The 21,264-nt window shown below is 38.3% G+C and overlaps 2 protein-coding genes across 2 annotated transcripts; both read right to left on the bottom strand.

The window, feature by feature from the left end:
- Positions 1 to 317: 317 nt before the first annotated feature.
- On the bottom strand, positions 318 to 3,579 carry LOC103438954 (GTP-binding protein YPTM2-like). The gene is made up of 8 exons (XM_008377499.4): positions 3,340 to 3,579; positions 2,655 to 2,727; positions 2,042 to 2,089; positions 1,916 to 1,963; positions 1,349 to 1,420; positions 1,086 to 1,241; positions 894 to 997; positions 318 to 720 (listed from the first exon to the last, which is right to left on the bottom strand). Exons 1-8 carry the CDS (start codon positions 3,351 to 3,353, stop codon positions 627 to 629), a joined length of 609 nt encoding a protein of 202 aa, XP_008375721.1. The 5' UTR covers positions 3,354 to 3,579; the 3' UTR covers positions 318 to 626.
- A 2,479-nt stretch (positions 3,580 to 6,058) lies between these two features.
- On the bottom strand, positions 6,059 to 8,509 carry LOC103439038 (flavanone 3-dioxygenase 3). The gene is given in 4 exon segments (XM_008377592.3): positions 6,059 to 6,803; positions 7,757 to 8,004; positions 8,224 to 8,346; positions 8,349 to 8,509. Coding segments are annotated over 4 exon segments (1,065 nt in total). The 5' UTR covers positions 8,460 to 8,509; the 3' UTR covers positions 6,059 to 6,220.
- Positions 8,510 to 21,264: the final 12,755 nt, after the last annotated feature.

Genomic DNA, 21,264 nt, shown 5'->3' with positions numbered 1-21,264 from the left:
GCACGCTCAAATAAGTGTTTAGCCATTCAATTATGACCAAACCATTAACACACAATATTGTTGACTACTAAAATGCTGACGATGTTGATCAAAATGTGAAATGACTCCCAAACTTTCGAAATGATCTTTGAATGAAAACCTCAAATTTAACAATTTGAATTGTAAAACAAATTTGTAGAGTGAATTTAAACAAGAAATTAGCACCGTATTATCTTACTAACTAATTAGTACTTGAGCACTACTTCTGTCTAGTATGCCATATAATTAAGGGACATTTGAAGAAAAAATATGGTCTCATGGAGTGGTCTATTTCAAGATTGTATAACTTGGCTAGTTGCCATATAATAACATCAGAAACGTACAAATTTCCTTTAAGCATCCACATGAACAATTCAACGAGTCACTTTAAACAGAAGAAACCAGATAAATTTGAAGTGTAGCTGAGCGGCAGACATCATTTGTACATACCAGTTAAAAGACTATAAAGAATGGAATTACTGACGAGCAAAGTCACGACATATCGTTTAAGAAGGCACAAATAGTCCCCTACGGTTTACAGAAGAATGACGACAAGCCTTCTTCTCCTACGCGCATTCCTGCCACATAAGATCAGCAACAGAATCGAACTAAGATGAGCAGCAGCCAGATTTCTGGTTCACAGGTTGTCCGCGGATCTGCACTGTTGGCGGCCTTGCATTGTTCATTGGTTGACTTGCCATCCTGCATTATGTCGTGAAAGAAATGAGTGAATACCCATAGCCCAGTGATAAATCTTTGAACTCAAAGATGCAGAAACTGTGCACGACTTGTGCCTAATTGAACCTTTTATCTTATAAAATACGGGGTAAGGAAAACACACACACACACACACACACAGACGTATGGAAAAGTACCTATTCTTGATTTCAGCAGCCATTGCCATGAAAGCCTGCTCCACATTGGTAGCATTTTTTGCACTAGTCTCCATGAAAGGGATCCCAATCTCATCCGCAAATGCCTGTTAAATTACCAATGAGTCAACAAGGAGAATTCATCAAAAAAAAATATGGAAACAGAAACTAAGGGGAGGTTCACAAAATTTTCACCTTAGCTGTTTCATAAGACACAACTTTGTTAGCAGTGAGATCAGCCTTGTTGCCTACAAGAAGCTTGTTTACATTCTCGCTAGCGTAACGGTCAATTTCATTTAACCATTGCTTAACATTATTGAAGCTCTCTTGGTCCGTCACATCATAAACTATCTGCAACATACACCAACATTAATAAACAGAATCCACAGTACACGACCTCAAGGAAAACAGAGACTGTAACAATGAAACATAAAACAAATGAAGAACGGCACACTTACTATAATTCCATGTGCCCCACGGTAGTAGCTACTAGTAATTGTCCTAAAACGTTCTTGTCCAGCAGTGTCCCACTACATGTCCAGGGAGGCCAAGACAAATATGACAGATAAGTCTTATAGCTAGATTGACTAAACAACAGTGTTTCATACGATAAGAACATTATGAAATATGCACCAGAACTAAGTTTCAGCCCAATAATAATGCCAGAATAAGTGTTCCATTCCCACGATACATATTTGTTCATAATACAACAAAACGTAAACACATAAACAACCTCATGCAACAAGAAGTTCTACTAAAGTAGTTGAATGTAATTGAACAAACAATTGAAAAGGCACAACAAACCAGTAACACAACTCTTTAACAAGAGAACACACATATGATTCGAGAAAAAGGACACGAATAAAAAAGGAAAATAGTGCCCACTCTTAAAAGATTAAATGATTAAAACAACCAGCCACAAGACTTTGACATCAACGTTAAGATATGTGAGTAAAGGTATTCTTTAACTGCTAAATGGCTTAAGTGCCCATGCAGTACCATATTTCAGAGAGAGAGAGTCTCACAATTTGAAGTTTAATGGTCTTCTCATCCTGCTCTACTGTGCGAATTTTCTACAGAGAAAGGACAAGAAAAATAATCAACAGTCATATCTTCTATAACATTATTTAGATCCCGAATATGAAGCTTACAAAATCAACTCCTATTGTGCTAATGTAGCTGTCCAGATATGAATCGTCCTGCATCATACAGATAGAGATAAAAAGGTCAGCACTGATATTGATGAAGTCAGCTCCAGATATGATTAACCATATTACACTATGCCTCAGAAGCTCAGGAACAAGAACATCTAAATTGAAAAGTCAGTTGCGATTCTCAAAGTTGATCAAAACAAATAATAAGTATACACACCCGCACAGAATGTCACATTCAACAATAGGTATTATATGATAGAGAAAACCATGAATATGTTATTATACTAACTGAATATTTTGAGTAAATCAATGCGATTCATAGTATTAGTTCTATGGTTACTTGGAGGGATTTGACCTATACTAATCGTAACCCACTACCTACCCTCCCTCACCGCTTGAGCTAACCCCAACGGCTTGATTCAAGAAACAAAGCATACATTTTATTTCCTTTCAACAATAGGTATTATAATTTCCATGGAAGTAAGCATTTATTTCATTTGATCAAAACAAAGAGGTATAAATTAAGCAGTTCGCGGAGAGGCGGTAATGCAAACAATGAATCATGCAAAAAGATCCGTATAAATTTAATCAAAAAGTATGAACAACTTACAGCAAACCTCAGAAGAAGACATGATTTTCCAACCCCAGAGTCTCCAATCAGCAAAAGTTTAAACAAGTAATCACTGCAGCAAACAACATTCCAACATAATCATTCATTACCAATACTTCAAATCTGAATTCAACAGGTTCAGTCGCAAACTAACAATTAACCCTGTTGGTTTAACCACATGTAATTTATATTTAGTAATTATGCATTCACTGAGCCCAAAAACTAGATGACCATCAAGATCTTAGTTGACCTATTAACCTCCACAAGATGATCCAAGCTACAATTTAAGATCTTAAGATAATTCAATGCTTTTTTTTTATTCAGTAATCAAAATTAAAAGCTGAAACAAACAAAAATGAAATCAACTACAAATCCGACATTTTGGGCTTTCAGTTTCTTAATTTTCACAAGCAAACAAACAGAATTCCAACAAAATTAACAATTTTTCGAAAGGGTTTCAAAATTTACCACAAACCAATTACAATTCAGCACCAAATCATTACGGATCTAAAGAAAAGATCAAACCTTCAATCTGATTTCGCCGAAATCAAAGAAAAGTAAACAAAAAAATACCCACTTTCATTTCCAAACATTTGAATGGTACAAAAATACTCAGATGCAAAGAGGGGCAAAAGTTTGCGTAATTGGAAACAAAAGTGAAACGGGAAAGAGATCGGGAGCTTACTATTCAGGATTCATGACTGTGAGCCGTTGATCTGCCAAAAACTCGACCGGTCCAGGGAGAACAGAATCCGGACCAGGTCAGATTTTAGGAAGAAAAAGGTTCAGAGAAGGCAACTGGTAGAGGGGAGAGAGAGAGAGAGAGAGAGAGAGAGAGAGAGAGACACAGAGAGAGGAGGAAAATAAAACTGGAAAAAATGACGAAGCGATGATGAAACCGAAAAGTTCTGTTTATATTAAACATGAAAATTTGGAGCCAAAGACGCTTTTTTTACTGTTTTACTTGTGGGCCAACTCTGTGTTGGGCATGTCCAGCGGGCCAGATATTCTATTCTCTTTAGTTTGAATATACTCTTCGACCCATTATGAATTATTTAATTATGATCGCTCTCGTATCAGGTGAGATTAGTTTAAAGTTGGATTTGATCAAAATACATAAAATCTTATACTTTTATGATAAGTGTTTTTATAAATGACGTAGTCTGACACTTTATCACAAAATTTGACTGTTGATTATAATTTGTAGTTGAAAAGACTCAAAAGAGTGTCATTGAATATTTTTTCATCTGGATGATTGATCACTCCGTTAAAACTTGATAGCTAAACTTATAAATCATAACTTTTAAAATAAAATTTTGTATCTCAACAGTCAATATGTCGAGAATAAAATTAGAATGAAAGTAAAACAAGATTCTACCACTAATTATTTTCAGTTATAAAGTTTTGCTTGATATGTAAGAAAAGCTCGTTCGACACAATTTTACCATTTAAGTTAATTCGTGTTATTTTGCTCTGTCATTCTAAGCTTGTAAAGAATAATGAGTAAGTAATTTGCATAGAAGATTGACGAGATGAAAAAAAAAAAAAACAAAATCTGCCTAATTTTCAAGGTTTTGAACACGCTTCATGTTGACTTTTCTAGCTGGCTGTATTGCTTCTTCACTCAAGAGAAATCTCCTTAAATCGTATGGTTTACTTTTCTGAGTCGTAAATTATTATCATCTGATATCATTAGTTCTGTTGTATAAGTAATACAAGGACGATTGAGAGTTTGCAGTTATGATGCTCGGAGGACGGAGAGGGAGAAATCTGGGTCTGATCCAATGGTCTCGAAGGTCCTGCCATTGTAAGATGGGAAAGAATTTAGCCGAATTTGTGATCCCAGAATCTGAGTTGAATTCTGTGAAATTTGAATCCGAGGAGAGAGAGAAAAATTGAGGCTCTCTAGCTCTCTCTGATGCGGGAAGAAGAAGAGAGAGTATGTGTCTGCAACATAGTGTCTGAACCAGAATGTAAAAAACAAAATTTGCAACATAGTGTCTGAACCAGAATGTAAAAAACAAAATCTGCAACGCTGTGTCTGAATTCAAAAATAAAAATAGGAATCGCGTAAGCTGTGAAGCGTAGGAGGGTGTGTGAGTGAAAAAAAAAAATGGGAACGAGGAAACATAGGAGGGTGTGTGAGTGAAAAAAAAAAATGGGAACGAGGAAACAGACACCCCAGCATCTAAATTCAATAAAACTAGAACCAGAACAAGATATTGCGTTGCAGTATCTGAATCCGTATTGATTTATTCCAAAATATTTAAATAAATAAATAAATGGGGTGTCAATTGACGTGGATGTTAGCTGTAATGGTAGATTTTGTAGTTTTAGTTTATCTTAAATATATTTAAGTATTATAATACATAATTGACCTATATATATTTAACATTCGCAGCCCTGACGGCCCCTTCCCGGCCGGCTAAGATTTGAGTGCATGAAGTACTCATCCGCTACCGGGCTCCAGCTTGCCGATCTATGCATCTTAATTAATCTCTTGAAACCGTGTGTACGTACTAGTTTCTTTCACTACTTAGCTTCATTTTTTCTTTCTTTTTTTTTTTCCCCGAAATTCTTTCACTAATTATCAAGTGTGAGACACGAGAGAGCAAACAAAAGGTTAGGTCAAGAAAGCCGGCTAAGATTTGGGATCAGAACTAGTTTGTTGGATATTTTGACTGAAATATTATGTCATTATTTTCTTTTGTTCACAAGCATATGCATCCACTTGTCTCTCTATCTTTATATATGGATGGGATGGACCGAGTAGTAATAGTATAGTAAGGAATTCAAAAACTAAAATGTTCTCTATTTGGATCTCTACTTCCTGAATTTGAGGTTGTCTTTATACCCAATTTAGGAAGTAGGGTTATTAATTATTATCTATGTCAAGTAGTGATGCTCACAAATCTGATCACTAATTGTTTTATACTTGTACATTAGGAAAATTGTTATTAACATTTTGAAAAAAAAGTTGGTGTGCACTCTTACAAGTATTGGGAATTTTTGTACTGGAGATTTAAGAAACCTTCTTAACTAGACATTCGTCTGAAACAAAATTCGTTATTTTGTCAAAGCAAAACAAAATTACAACTCCATTTAATAATCTTTATTCATAAGCTCTTCAACAAAAGAAAAGTTATAATAAGCTTGATTAACCCTTAAAAAAAATTGATCATGTGCTGCAAAAGTTAGATCAATATTGTTTATTGGGTAAATTACATAAAACTACCTCAACTATGAGTCGAACCACAATCTCATACCTCATGTTTTAAAAATTACAATGTCATTCCTAGCTAGGACATGCCTTGCCGGGCTACATGCAAAGAAAAGAAATAACCATAATATTAGAGCCAACAAACTATGGTAGGAGCGGTACTTCTAGCCAGCCACATCACAAACTAGCTGAACCCTTGAATCTGTTATCCAGTTCCCTTCTCCGACATTATAAGAGACTTACAATTTGTTCTAAAATTACTGAAGTACTCTTGTCCAAAAACAGAGAAGAAAATTTAAACTAGTAATTAACAGACAAAAAAAGAGCACTAGCTAGCTTAAGATAATTATTGTTTTTCATCAACTTTGAGTGTGTTAATGAAGCTCTTCCCTTCTGCTAGATCATTGTTGGCGAGAAAATTCAGAAAATCTTTGAAGCTGCTTTTTTTGTACCTCCCAGGATTCTCTTCACTCACAAGCTCTTTGGCAGTGCCCATCTTCTCCTCCAATCCCAAACTATGCAGGCTAACAATGGAGATTCTTGTCCTGTCACGGTTCAACGTGGCCCGGTGCACAACACTCTTGTACAATCCATTGCTTAGTACTTCAAAATGGTCACCCACATGGACTTGGAGAGCACCATGAAGCTGTGGGACTTGCTTCCATTTGCTGTCTCCGGTATGCATGATTTCGAGCCCTGGGCAGCTCTGAAGAACAATGGTTAAGCAGCTGTAGTCTGAATGGGGTGGCAACCCTAGTGCAATTTCAGGATTAGGGCATGGTGGGTAGCAGTTGACTGTAATGACTTGCATTCCATCTTCCATTTTCTTGCTTATGTAGTTTGGACCTATCCCTAGACTCTCCGTGATTGTTTCTGTTATCTCCGTGTTCAGTTTCTTCACTTCTGAGCTATACTTGCCCATTGTTTCCCTACAACAATATTGCAATCATATAACTAATAATTAATAATGATAAAACAAATAAAAACTAATAAACTATGTTCCAGAAAAGAAAGTCCCACAATTAACACATATACAACAAGCAAGTTCAGGTGATTGCGGCCCATTGTTTACCTATAACAATTGCAACCATAATAAACATGAAGCAAGTCAAGTGATGACGCATGAAGCTATACACTCTTTTGTATATACAAACACACACACACACACACACATATATATATATATATATATATGTGTGTGTGTGTGTGTGTGTTTGTATATATATAACACACACACACACACACACATATATATATATATACAAACACACACACACACACACACACACATATATATATATATATATATATATGTGTGTGTGTGTGTGTGTTTGTATATACAAAAGAGTGTATAGCTTCATGCGTCATCACTTGACTTGCTTCATGTTTATTATGGTTGCAATTGTTATAGGTAAACAATGGGCCGCAATCACCTGAACTTGCCATATGTGCCTGAGTGCTATGTGATTCCATTTGCCATATGTGCCTGATTGATGTTGTGTACTAGTGAATTGAAAAGTTTGTTTGTTCAGAAGTTCACATTGGCATTGGAATCTTGCACTTGATTGCTGGAATTGCTTGTTCGCTTGCTCGCCTACTCGCTTGGATTGTTCGTTTGCTCGCTTGATTAAGTGCAAATCAAGAGCGACAACTGCCCAAATTAAGGATTTATCCAAGGTTGACAAAATTGGACAAGACTACAATTTAGCTGAATACCATGCACGGTCTTAAATAAGATGTATCGATAGTTATAAATATAGTCGGCAACAGATGTTTTTTCTCTACTTTGTTTTCTTATACTTTTCCAAAATAGCAAAGCAAGAGATAAGGGGGACATGCGTGAGAGCAAATAATTAAGAGAATGAACCTTGTAGATACGTACCTGTAATTAGAAGGATTGTTAGGCCAGTACTTGATCCAATCTGCCAACGGGTGAGCATAATGTTTAAGAAAAGCCCTCCAAAACTGAATCGTATCAAGTCCATCCTTCAAGCTTGTCCCGTACCTCACTGGGTTGTGAACATCATTAGACATGAACTTTGCCTTCTCTGAGCCCGGCAAATTGAAAAACTCCGACGCCGACAAAAGAGCCTCATCCAAAACAGTTTGACAGATGCCATGGTTCACAATCTAATGAGATGAACATTAAGATCATCAACTATTATGTAACAAAGTTGATGTTCACATCGTAGACGTATTATTATATTGTTAGAATAGATTGTTATGCACCGTACGTGACTGCATTACAAAATTTTCGTAATCCTCTTATTTTTAAAGGGTAGAATAGACTAAACCTGTATTTTAATTTTGCATGAAATTTTTTTGTAATGACATGTTTAGTACGCTTACTTGGAAGAACCCTAACTGACGACAAGCAGTTCTAATTTCTTCAATAACAAGTTTTCGTTCATCAGGGCCTTGTTTCAGTCTTCCAAAATCAATGGTCGGAACAGTGGCAACATCCATGGAGTCAAACTTGGACGATGTGATGTTGGAATCACATAGCACTCAGGCACATATGGCAAGCCTCTCTCTTGTGCACTCTTCCCCATTGAAAATGAGCTTGAACTTTTTTCGTCGTCCATCTTATTTCTGCGAAACCCTAACTTTTCCTCAGCCAGAAAGTACAGAATGCAAAGAGAAGAAGATAATTGTGAGATGATGGTTTTGTGCAAAATGCAAGAATAGCTAGAGTTTATATAGAAAAAGATTGTGTCACTATTAAGTTTCTATTGGCTGTACATTTATATAAGGGAGTTTTAACGAAAAGCCTACGGTACTGTTCACTTTAACGAAAAACCACATTTTTACACTAAAAAGTCAAATCTTGTACTATTCACTTTACCCTTTATTTTGTCCTTATCATTAAGACAGACTAATTGGACCTTTTTGCTTGTACCAAAGAAAAATATTGGGTAGTTTCCAAAAAAAAAAAAAAATATTAGGTAGACTGTATTTTTATATTTTTAAATTATGTTTTGTAAATCACATGATGTGATGATTGGTTGAATAATTTTTAAATAAACAAAAAATTCAACGATCAACTATCCTATTATGTACTCTACCAAATATAATGAGGTGTGCTATCCACACATCTCATTTTACTTCCCACACATTCTTTGATAATTTTTGTTCATTGATCTTCTTCAATTCATCTGATCCGACAACAGAAAATAAAAAAAATGTGTGAGAAATAAAATAAAATGTGTAAATATCACATCCTAATATGATTTAGTAGGAAAAGGATTCTCTCCTGAGCATATGCTCAGGATCCTGCTGAGCAGGACACGAGGACCGTTGGATGAAAATCCAACGGTTACAATTATTATAACTTTAACATCCAACGGTTACAATTATTATAACTTTAACATCCAACGGTTATAATTATTATAACTTCAAAAAAATCCACCTTTTTATAGCCGTTGGATGAAATCCAACGGTCATCGTGTCCTGCTCAGCAAGATCCTGAGCATATGCTCAGGAGAGAATCCTTTTCCGATTTAGTAGACGATCTCTCTGCTATCATCCTATACCCAATCTAACGAGGGAGATACTTGAGGCACAAAACTATCAAATCAGTTGCATTTTGATGTGGTCGATATTATTTTATTTATCAAAAGCAGGTCCAGAGGCACCTCTCAGGTTTTGATTGATTGGTTTCTCGTGTCTACCCATAGATTTCCTGGGCCAACAAGACAAAGGAAATAAACTAGGTATTTGTTGATTTGTGAAGTATGAATGTTGAGGAGATTGGGAAAGTCGTAAAACTGTGGGAAAGTAGGAATTTGTCGTATATGGAATGTCAATCAGGTACACATATCCACCATGTACTTGGCCATGCATGCAGAGAGGTCACATGTGTTATTAGTTATTGGCTGAATTTCGGGTTCATAGTTTCTTGAAAGGGTTGTGCTTTTTTGTTGCAGCTGTTTTGATTTAAAAACACAAATTTTAATGTCACTGGTTCTTGAAAGGGTTGTGGTTTTTTGTTGCAGCTGTTTTGATTAAAAAACACAAATTTTAATGTCACTGGCATTTTCTCATCAAATTCCGGTAGTCTTCGAGCTTGACTCCGGATGAGAAGAGAAAAGAGAGACACAACGATAACGCTAAGAAAATTTTCTTAAAAGTGAGAATTTTTATAGATTTTTTGTAACCTCATCTTTGTAGCACAATTACCGTGCTAACATTATAAAATAATGTGCCAAAAATATGAGGTGGCAGAAAATTCATGAAGAGTCTCAGTTTGAGAGTCTCTTTAGCATTTGTCAATTATCAATGTCCCATCTTCCTATGTAACGATATCTCGAGTCATTGGATCTAAAAAAAATTCTTGTTGAAGACAAGATGAAAGTTTACACATCATTTGGCTAGTTGCCTTAGCTAGTAACCATTCCCCTCTTCCTATGCAATGATATCTTGAGTCATTGGATCTAAAAAAAATTCTTGTTGAAGACAAGATAAAAGTTTACACATCATTTGGCTAGTTGCCTTAGCTAGTAACCATTCATCAGCCTCTTTGAGTTAATTTTTCGAGTTTTTTTTTTGGGAGGGGGGGTCAAACTAAGCTACTTCCATTCCATTAAATAAAAAGGCTAGTACAAGGACAAGAAAGCCCAAAAGGTATCCCACAACCTAAATACAAGCTTAGCAAGAAAAAACAAATATAACATTGTTTGTACCATACTTGACCAATCCCGAAACTACTGAGCACCGGTCAACGTTATACCGTCAATGACCCAGAAGAGTTTCCCTCCAACCAGGAGGTCAATCACAGCGCGACACGTGTCGACATCAGAAGTCAATCATAGCGCGACATGTGTCAACATCAAAAGCCAATCACAACACGACACGTGTCAATGTCAAAACAAAGCTAGAAACTCTCTTCTATAAAAGGAGATCATTCTCCCACAATATTTCCTAATGTCATTTGTACTAAATCATTCACTAGTACTTACAAAATGAAAGCTTAAACCTATGTACTTGTGTAAACCCTTCACAATTAATGAGAACTCCTCTACTCGCAAACTTAACATTTTCTGTTGTACCAAAGTCCCCATTGATTTTGTGCATCAACAAACATAAAAGCCCAAAAGGGCCTAACTGAAAAATAACGGAAACCTTAAAATTAAAGAGGAAACTAGCAGCCACCACCAAATCTGATGCGCCTCCATCGCAAGGCCACCACCACCAAGAAAATGAACCAAACAGAGCAATTGGATCAACGAAAAATGGGGGTAAGTGAGCCACCCGCGTAGTGAAAGCTCCCATAATCCTACCAAGTATTGCAAAATGCACTTTAACAGCCACCCAAAACCCAAACGATTCGCCTAGGAGAAGCACCCGAGGCCAAATAGCAGTGGTCGGTAATTGAGGACAAGCGATGGAAAGAAGCATTGGAGCAAGAGAAGTGTCTGAAGGTTTCGATCTGAGACAAGCTTGGGGAATTGAGACAAAGCTCAAAGAAAGCCAAAAGGAAATTAGAAATAAAGCATCGTAGGAAAAGAATAAAAACAAAGGAAGAGGAGAAAAAGGAAATGGAAATAAAGCCTTGAAAGGGGAAGGGGGAGGACTTGAAGGTGTGGGTAACGGGCTGGGATGCAGCAAGAGAGAAGGGGGCGGATGGGGAATGAGGAAGACTTGAGGGTATGGGTAGCGAGCTAAAAAGGAGAAAGAAAAAGTGTAGCAGAAGGGGATGCCTGCCAACCCCAACCAGATGAAGGAGTTGGCAGCAAAGGCTGGGATTTTGGGGGGCTTTCTGCGTGAGAGAAAAAAGGTTGGGTTAATTTTTCAAGTTAAGTTTGTCTCATAACAACCGTGCAATAGATAGTGGGAGCAATGCATACACTAGACAATATGAAAATTCACACATCACTTTGGCTACCGACTATGCATCATTCTTTTTGAGTTATTTTGTCAAGGCATTTTCCCGTGTACCTAATAAGTGTAGAATTATCAGAAAGACGGGCCGAATGCCCACTTTCAACAACACCGATATTGTCCCCAATTTCGTAATTACCACTTACACAATTCGTCAGGAGTGGAGTTTTATCACAAAAGGTCTCGGTATTAGTTAGGGTATTTAAACTATTACTTCTCTTTTTTCTACGATCGATATGGGATTCAAGACACACCCTCACGTGGGAGATCCACACATCGGCAACCACGTGGAGCCAAGGAAACACACCCTACACGCGGGGCCAAGGAACCCACCATCATCGCACGAGGCCAATGAGACCCACCCATTACGTGACACTACATTATATGTCCGCTCCCTGGATCTGATACCATGTAGAATTTTACGGCTTAATTTTCATGTATTCCATAATTCTCAATATAAGTACACACAATCCTTGTTACATAAGGAAACAATAAATGACCCAAATATATCCTTCCTAAAACATGACTCTAATATTTACACAATATTTACATTCCTTTTCCTTAAATATTGACTCAATCCAATACTCCCTCTCAAGTTGGTGCATAGATATCACACATGTCCAACTTGATAAGTGAGTCATTGAAGCTCCTACTACACACGTCATGAGTTAGAATATCTGCAAGTTGATCTTCCGAGCTAACAAACGGTATTGACACCACATTCTTCTCAAGCTTCTCTTTAATAAAATGTCAATCAACCTCAACATGCTTAGTCTGATCATGTTGTACTGGATTCTCTGCTATTTCTCTCGCCGACTTATTGTCACAATACAAATTCATCGCCTATTTTTGCTTAAAGCCGATACCCCAAAGCAACTTTCGTAGCCAAAAGATCTCACACACTCCATGTGTCATGCCTTTGAATTCGGCTTTCGTGGAAGACCGTGACACCACCTTTTGTTTCTTACTTCGTCAAGTAACCAAATTACCTTTAACAAATGTAAAATACCCGGACGTAGAACGCCTATCGGTCACATCCCCTGCCCAATCGGCATCAGTAAATCCCTTAATCCTCATATGGCATGTTCATACAAAATTCTCTTTCCTGGAGCAGACTTCAAATACGCCAAAATTCACATAACTGCAATCATGTGATCCACACTTGGTGAGTGCATAAATTGATTCACCACACTCATTGCATAGACAATATCCGGACGAGTGTGAGATATATAAATCCCTACCAGTCTCTGATATCTGCCTTTGTCAACTGGTCTCTGATCTGGATAAATCCCTAAATGATGTTTCTCAACAATAGGAATGTCCACTTGTTTACATCCAAGCATACTTGTCTCCTTCAATAAATCCAGAACATATTTACGTTAAGACAAGAAAATACCTTTAGACGAACGAGCCACTTTTACTCCAAGGAAATATTTTAAATCTCCCAAATTTTTCATCTTAAATTCAGCAGCAAGACTCTCTTCCAGTTTTACCATCCCTTCTGAATCATCACATGTTATTATCATGTCATCCACATAGATCATTGAAGCTATCACTTTGCCACTTCTTTGTTTTACAAACAATGTGTGGTCGGAGTGACTATGGTAATATCCATTCATTCTCATGACTTGAGTAAATCTACCAAACCATGCACGAGGCGATTGCTTAAGCTCATAAAGCAACTTTCGCAACCTACACACTCCGGTTTTCTCTCCGGCATTATATCCTGGAGGAAAATTCATATATACTTCTTCTTCCAAATGCCCATAAAGGAAAACATTTTTTACATCAAACTGTTTCAGTGGCCAATTCAAATTTGCAGCTAATGAAATAAGAACATGTACGATATTCATCTTGGCTACTGGGGAAAAAATTTCCTAGTAATCAACACCATACATTTGAGTATAACCTTTTGCTACTAACCTTGCTTTATACATGTCTATTGATCCGTCAACCTTATATTTAATTGTAAAGACCCATTTACACCCTTTTTTTTTCCTTTCAGTAGTTCCATCACTTCTTATGGATCATTCTTATGTAGTGTCATCATTTCTTCGTCCATTGCAGCAGCCTATTTAGGATCTTTCAAGGCCTCCTTAACTCGAGTTGGTACTTGGATTACTTCCACATTATTCACCCATGCTTGGCGTTCAGGCGCAAGGTTCTTACATGACACATAATTTTCTATTGTATACTTTACTTTTCCTTCGGGAGAAAACCTGTCAGGAGGAACACCACGATTTTGCCTTGGTGGCAACTTATATGTACTTACAACATTATTTGGATTAGTTACATGAGCATCTGTAGTACTTACCTCAGGGATATTCAGAGAAGACACATTGAATGGCACTATCAAGCTAGAGAGAGAGAGGGTGATATGGGTTCGGCAGATAGTACTTCTTCCCCTGATGTACTTGGTTCAGTAGCAACTAGATGCTGGACTGTTGTAGCTTCCTTGACAGGACCTTGTTGATGGCCCGCACATGTCCCGACATGCAGCAGCTGAAGTCCCCGTATCACTCTCAGCAGTTTCTTGCCGAGAAACTGGTGTCTTATTTTCATCATTATCGTTAACATATGCTCCCTCTAAACTACATATCACATCATTTGGTACTTCTAACCACCCAAGATTACTCTGATCACCATTCTCCCCATGGTGATCTGAAGGTGATGGGATCGAAGAATAAAAATACTCTGATTTAGAAAAAGTAACATTCATGGTCACATACATATGTCGAGTTTCAGGGTGATAGCACTTATACCCTTTATGTTGGGGGAAAACCCAACAAACACGCACCAAAGGGCACTTAGATCCAACTTGCTACAATGAATCTTGTGGATTTATCGTTAGATATGTAGTACCCTTTTATTTTATTTTATGGAATTTATGTTTTATTCCTTGATTCTAGCTAGGCTTTACACCTTAGCTAGATAGCTATAGCTTCTTCATATATATATATATATATATATATATATATATATATATATTTTTCCTTCATCCAAGCAGATTAGGAACTTTGCCATTCCTAGGCAGATAGGGAATAATCAGTCAGTTAGAATTGAAGAAATCAATGAGGGGATGAACCACTTGCAGGGTGCTTTTGAATGGGGGAATAAAGCGGTGGAATCTCAAGGTATGGAGAGAGAGACCATCTATACCAATCAGGCTGAGGCAAGTCAGACGAAAAGAGGAGGAGATCTTCAGAGTCTCGAATTGGTGCAGTCCCCCCTTAAGAAAATGAAAAGTCTGGGGATGGGGAGGCACGAAAAGGAAAGATGACAGACAACATGAGAGGCACGAGCAGCAAGGAGTGAAGTTTAATGATGGAACGTGCTATAGATGCAGATGATGAGTTACAAGATGTCCCGATTGAGTATCAAAATCTATGGGAATATGTGGTAGGGGTCTCGAAAATAGAAAAGAAAAATAATCTATCGAGAAGTACGGGCAATGTGGCTCGGGGTGGTGGCGGCTAGCCTACAACAGCCACACGCTTGCCATGATACACCTTTTTTTGGAACTGCCGGGGTCTTGGGTCAGACACGGTAGTTTGGGCCCTTCATGAGCTAATAAGGAATCGTAGACCCTCTATGATCTTTCTAGCGGAGACAAAAATGAAAGATCATAGAATTGATAGAGTTAGGAAACGTATGGGTTTTTCGAATGGGTTCAATGTGACTTCAATTAGGAGAGTGAGTGGTTTAAGTTTGTGGTGGGACGTCTCGTTGGAGGTTGAAATTCTTTTTTCATCAAAACATATATTTGATGCCAGAATGAAGGATGAATGAGATCAAATATGGGTTCGATTTACGGGAGTGTATGGAACTTCTTATAGATGTGAAAAGGTCAAATTCTAGAATTGGATGAACACTTACTTCACACCTTCAAGTATGCCTTGGTTATGCAGAGGGGATTTCAATGAATTCATGTAGGATTCGGAGAAGTCAGGTGGATCTCAGGTGTTATACAATCGGCCCCGGTACCTTGAAAGCTTTTTGAACTCCTCTGAGTTGATGGATTTGGACTTTAATGGTCCAACTTTTACTTGGCGAGGCACGAGAAATGGATCTTTGGTGGAAGAACGTTTGGACATGGGATTATGCAATAGACAATGGCAAGATTTATGGCCTAACACGACGGTTACTCACAGGACGATTTTGGGATCGAATCATTGCCCGATTATTATCCAAACCGAATCGGAAGTTAGGAGGGGCAGAAAACTGTTTCGGTTTAAGGCGTTATGGGCTAAGGAAGAGGAATACAAAGAGGTGGTGAGGAAGTGTTGGGATTGTCTGGAAGATGGGTGTGCCCCTGTGAGATGGCTAAAAAAGATTAACGGCTGCCGTTCTCATCTAATTCGGTGGAGTCGTAATATTTAAGATAAGGGGCCGTCAGATTGAGTTTCTGTTGGATCAACTAGAGGAGTTACAAAAAATTGGGGAGCTCATAAGGAGGAAATTAAGGAGAAGTTTAGATTGATTGACGGTCTTTGGACGTAGGATGGGAGTTTTTGGCAACAAAGATCTCGGGTAAAGTGGTTAAGGGATGGAGATGCTAACACAAAGTTCTTCCATCAGACCACGATTCAACGGCGCAGAAGGAACAAGGTGCTGAAAATAAGAAATACTAATGGTGACTGGGTAAAGAACCCCAATCAGGTTCGAAGGCTGGTGGATGAGCATTTTATTAATACTTTCAGGTTTGGGGGAACTCGGAACTGGGGGACAACTCTTGACTGCTTAACCCCAACGGTGATGGAAGAGATGAATGCAGTGCTTATGGCGCCAGTCTTGGAAGAGGAGGTAAAAGATGCGGCTTTTAATATGGGTGGACTGAAAGTTCTGGGCCCTGATGGTTTTCAAGAGGTGTTTTATCATACGTTATGGGAGAACATTGTGGTGATGTAAACGCTCTTGTCCGATCTTTGATTCAAGGGCAGGACAGTCCTAGCAAATTAAACTCCACCCACATTGTTTTGATTCCAAAGGTGCAGAATCCTGAGACGGTGTCGAAATTTCGTCCCATAAATCTATGCAACTATTCTTACAAGATTTTATCCAAATTGTTGGCGAATCGATTAAAGCCTATCTTGCCAGAAATTATATCCCCTATGCAGAATGCGTTTGTTACGGGTAGACATATACAAGACAATATTGGAATAGCCCATGAGGTGTTTCACTTTCTAAAAGTCCGGAAAGCAAAGAGCAAGTTCGAGGTTGGTATTAAGCTTGATATGCAAAAGGCTTATGACAGGGTGGAATGGGACTTCCTGGATGCAGTCATGGAAATGATGGGATTTAGGATTTTGTGGAGGAAGCTTGTAATGGGTTGTGTGTCCTCAATTAACTTTGTGGTCATTCTAAATGGACAACCAGGTGAAAAGTTTGCTCCAATTCGTGGTCTTCACCAGGGTGACCCCCTATCGCCATACTTATTTCTCCTAGTGGGAGAGGTTCTTTCCAGAATGATACAGGGGGCTGTTGAAATGAGACTCCTGGAGGGGGTGAAGTCGAGTGTGTCTGGGCTGGTCATCTCACACATCTTGTTTGCGGATGACACGTTAATCTTCCTAAAGGCGGATAGGAGAAATTGTCATAGCTTGGTTGACCTCCTTAAGGACTACTGCACAGCCTCAGGACAGGAAATTAATATGCAGAAATCTAGTGTTTTTTTCGGGACCAACATTCCCTCGAATATGGTCGATGAATTGGGAAACATCTTGGGAATGACTGTTGTGAAGAACCCGGGTACATACTTGGGGGTGCCTACTATTTGGGGTTGCTCGAAGAAACGAGGATTAGCTTATGTGAAGGGCCGGATCTTGGGGAAGTTACAAGGATGGAAGCAAAACATGTTAACAAAAGCGGGAAAAGAAGTGATGATCAAGGCTGTTGCTCAAGCCATTCCCGCATACCCAATGAACATCTTTAAGTTTATTGTTGTCCTCTGTAAGGAATTGGATGCTTTGATTGCTAAATTTTGGTAGAAGGATACTAGTGGGAGACGAAAAACTTATTAGGTCTATATGGAGACTATGGGTTTGCCAAAACATTTGTATGGTATAGGTTTCAGAAACTTCCAGGAATTCAATGATGCTCTCCTTGCCAAGCAGTGTTAGCGTTTGATTGTTGAGCCAGACTCGCTGTGGGCTCGAGTGATAAAGGCCCGTTATTTTTCGAATTGCTCTTTTTTGGTTGCTACGAAAAAATGCCGCACCTCTTGGGCCTAGCCAAGCCTTCTTGTGGGAAGGGAATTGATTCAAAATGGGGCTCATTGGCAGATCATGGGTGGGGATGAGGTTCGTCTTTGGGTTGATAGATGGCTCCCCACTTTACCGATAGGACATCCTACTCATTCGGATGGTGTTTCAGTAACTAGAGGCACACATGTAAGTTCATTAATTTGCCCAATTACCAAGACTTGGGACATTGATTTTCTCCTGCCCTTCCTGTCGACGGAGGATTGCGCGGCAATCAGGGATACCCCAATTAGGAACCCTCGAATGAAGAATCGATTTGTTTGGGCGGCTAACAGAAATGGTAGCTATTCAGTCAGGTTAGGTTATTTATGGGTACAATTGTGATCCCTAGCTTTGTGAGATCACTGTTCCCCCTTCACTCGTTCTGTTCCGAAGAAGCTGTGAAAGGGCATATGGAGGGTCAATGTGCCGGCTAAGGTTAGACACTTTCTTTGGAGTTCTCTCCATAATGCTTTAGCTACTTTGGCCATGCTGTTTAGGAGATGTTCTTTCCCAACCCCTACATGCCCAATATGTCTATGTCAGGAGGAAACTATTGAGCATCTTTTTCTTCTCTGCCCTTGGGTCAATTCAATTTGGTTTGGTGGGGCTCTTAAGTATAACATCTATCATGGGAGCATTTCTAGCTGGGTTTTTTGGCTACTCTCTGTCTTCACTACTAATTTGGGGTCTTCGGCGAGTAAAGAATGGGTATAGACTTATATGGCTTTCACTTGTTGGCATATTTGGAAGTCCCATTGTGATTTTGTCTTTAACCATGTGTCTATCATTCCCTCAAAGGTAATTTTGGGTATCTGTAATTCAGTTGCTAAGTTCTTTAATGCTCGGTTGGTCCCTGAGGACTCGAAGACGGTGGAACTAGGTCGGGTCAGTCAGCTTACAAGGTGGACCCCCTGTCTCCCCTTTTGTTAAAGTAAATGTGGATGCAAGCTGATCTAGGTTGACTAAATCTGGTTTGCTACGGTGGTGGCTTGGGATGCAAGGGGGATTTCATTGTTGCGGCGAGGTACCCCGTTTCTGCTTCTTGTGTTGCAATGGCAGAGGCTTTAGCTCTGCTTCGTGGTTACGAGTTAGCGGTCTCCCTAGGTATTAGCTCGGTCATTTTTTAATCTGATTCTCTGGAAACTATTTCTTGTCTTTCGAAGTCTCAACAGAATGGCAATTGAGAGGCTTTCCCTATCTTGGCAAATGTTTGGGATTTGGGTGAAACTTTCCAGAATTGTCGCTGGTATTGGGTTCCAAGATCGGCCAATATGGCGACGGATTCCCTTGCGTCGTTTAGTAATTTGGAGATGTGTAATGTTGTTTGGGTCAATCGACCCCCATCTTCGTTGATTTTTGTCTTGAACAATGATGGCTTACCTTGTCCTCATTAGTTTCTCCTTTTGGCAGTGTAGAGGGCGACGCCTTTGCTTTGCTGCAACGTCCTCCTTGTTGTACCCTTCTGCACTGTGTTAGTGGTTTTTATGTATTTGCCTCTGTGTAGGCTTTCGGTGTTTACTTTTGGCCTCTTGGCCCTGGAATGAATTTCTTAGTTTACCAAAAAAAAAATACAGTTTCTCACTTTTGCAATATCATGGGAATTTTGAAACTCAAAACTGAACTTGCGTGGATCCTAACTTTTCCCCATCCTGCTGGCCCATGCACTGGAATATGGGAATCAGCAATTTGTCATTTTGGTGCTGCTTCTGTTTCAGAACACCACAGAGTTGATATATGCGTTCTTACATTCTTGAATTGTTGAAAAAATTGGTGTATTATAAGGCTCAAATTCTGGATCCTCATCCAACAATAAATATACCTAATGATAACACAAATGAATAGAACATAAATAATGATATTATGAATGAAACATAGCTATGGGCTTTACTCTTTCTACGCAAACAATCACTTTCTACACTGTTTGTGTATCCTAAGTTATATTGCACACTGTCGATGTCGATAGATGCCAATTGTAAGTTGTGAGTGTCAAAAAACATGTGCTCACTATTTCTTGACATACAAGTAACTTGGTCAATCCGAGTTAATATTTGAGAAAATTATGGAGCCTTATTTGGTTAGATTTAGGAGTCCTTATTTAGTGCAATTAATTATGAAAACCTTAATTAATTGACAAAGAATTCATTACCATTTAGAACTATAATGAAATCCTAATTGATTTGGAATATCCCTTTAATCGATTCATAGGCCGGATTAAAGGGATGAGCGTCTATATATTAGGACATATTAGGAGATCCCTGCACTCACAGCATTATCCTATCTTGTGTTAAAACCCCTATTTGATAGCAAGGACTCTTGGCTGCTTAAGTGTAGAGGACTCCTTTTGAAACCCTAGCAATCATGGCTTCTTTTTCCTCTTCTTTGGAAGATAACTTTATTTCCCTTTAATTGTTTGATTGGTTTATTGTAATTATTTATGTTTTATCTGTGATTCTAAGATAACTTTATTTCCCTTTAATTGTTTGATTGGTTTATTGTAATTATTTATGTTTTATCTGTGATTCTAGTAACTTGTTTTTCAATTACTTCTTACACCAATAACATTCGAGAGTAAGCATGTTGACTGATGTCAACATATACCAATAACTTTTAAGCAAGCATGCCGACAAATGCCAACATATACTGAGTCGGTCTATCGACATATGGTCATAGCAACACGACTCGGTATCGACATATGGCCATTGCAACACATACAAATACAAAGGTATGAGGCTAGCAACTATCCTACTCAGTGCCCATAGAGGCAATTCGTTGAGCAATTAGAATATAGTTTACAAGAACATCTCCGATTTTAAAAAAACAACACCCAACTTTTTTATAAAAGATTTCTGAGCTTGAAGGGTCAGCTGACCCACATTGCCCCCAAGATGGATCTGCCCCTGGTGGCCATATTTAATTACTTTTCTCAAAAAGAGACAATAGTGTGCTTTTAGTTGGACTTTGGACAAAGATGGGATAGAATATATTTTATTGATGGCAGAAGATCGTCCCCAATAAAAGACGGTTTCCCACTTTTGCATTATCGTGAGAATTGGGAATTCAGCTTGAGGATCATCATATAATTTGTCATTTGGTTGCTGCTTCTGTTTCAAATCAAATAATTGAGGGTCCCTAGTTGATATGTACATCCCCACATTCATGGACTGGTGAAAAAAAAATAAAAAAATTAAAGTATCAAATTGTCAATGGGGCAGAGAAAAAAACTAAGCTTTATGAAGAACACTTTTCTCATAGTCATATGAAATATGAA

The sequence above is a fragment of the Malus domestica genome, chromosome 01 (assembly GCF_042453785.1).
Source record: "Malus domestica chromosome 01, GDT2T_hap1".
Taxonomy (NCBI): domain Eukaryota; kingdom Viridiplantae; phylum Streptophyta; class Magnoliopsida; order Rosales; family Rosaceae; genus Malus; species Malus domestica.
The sequence above is the reverse complement of the archived record's forward strand: the minus strand, read 5'-3'. Positions and strand labels throughout refer to the sequence as shown.

Bases quoted from the DNA above. Each gene is read 5' to 3' on its own strand.
- LOC103438954 (XM_008377499.4), bottom strand. The intron at 1,964-2,041 runs GTAAGCTTCATA...CTTTCTCTGTAG, and splicing joins GCACAATAGGAGTTGATTTT to AAAATTCGCACAGTAGAGCA. The intron at 998-1,085 runs GTGAAAATTTTG...GTAATTTAACAG, and splicing joins TGTCTTATGAAACAGCTAAG to GCATTTGCGGATGAGATTGG.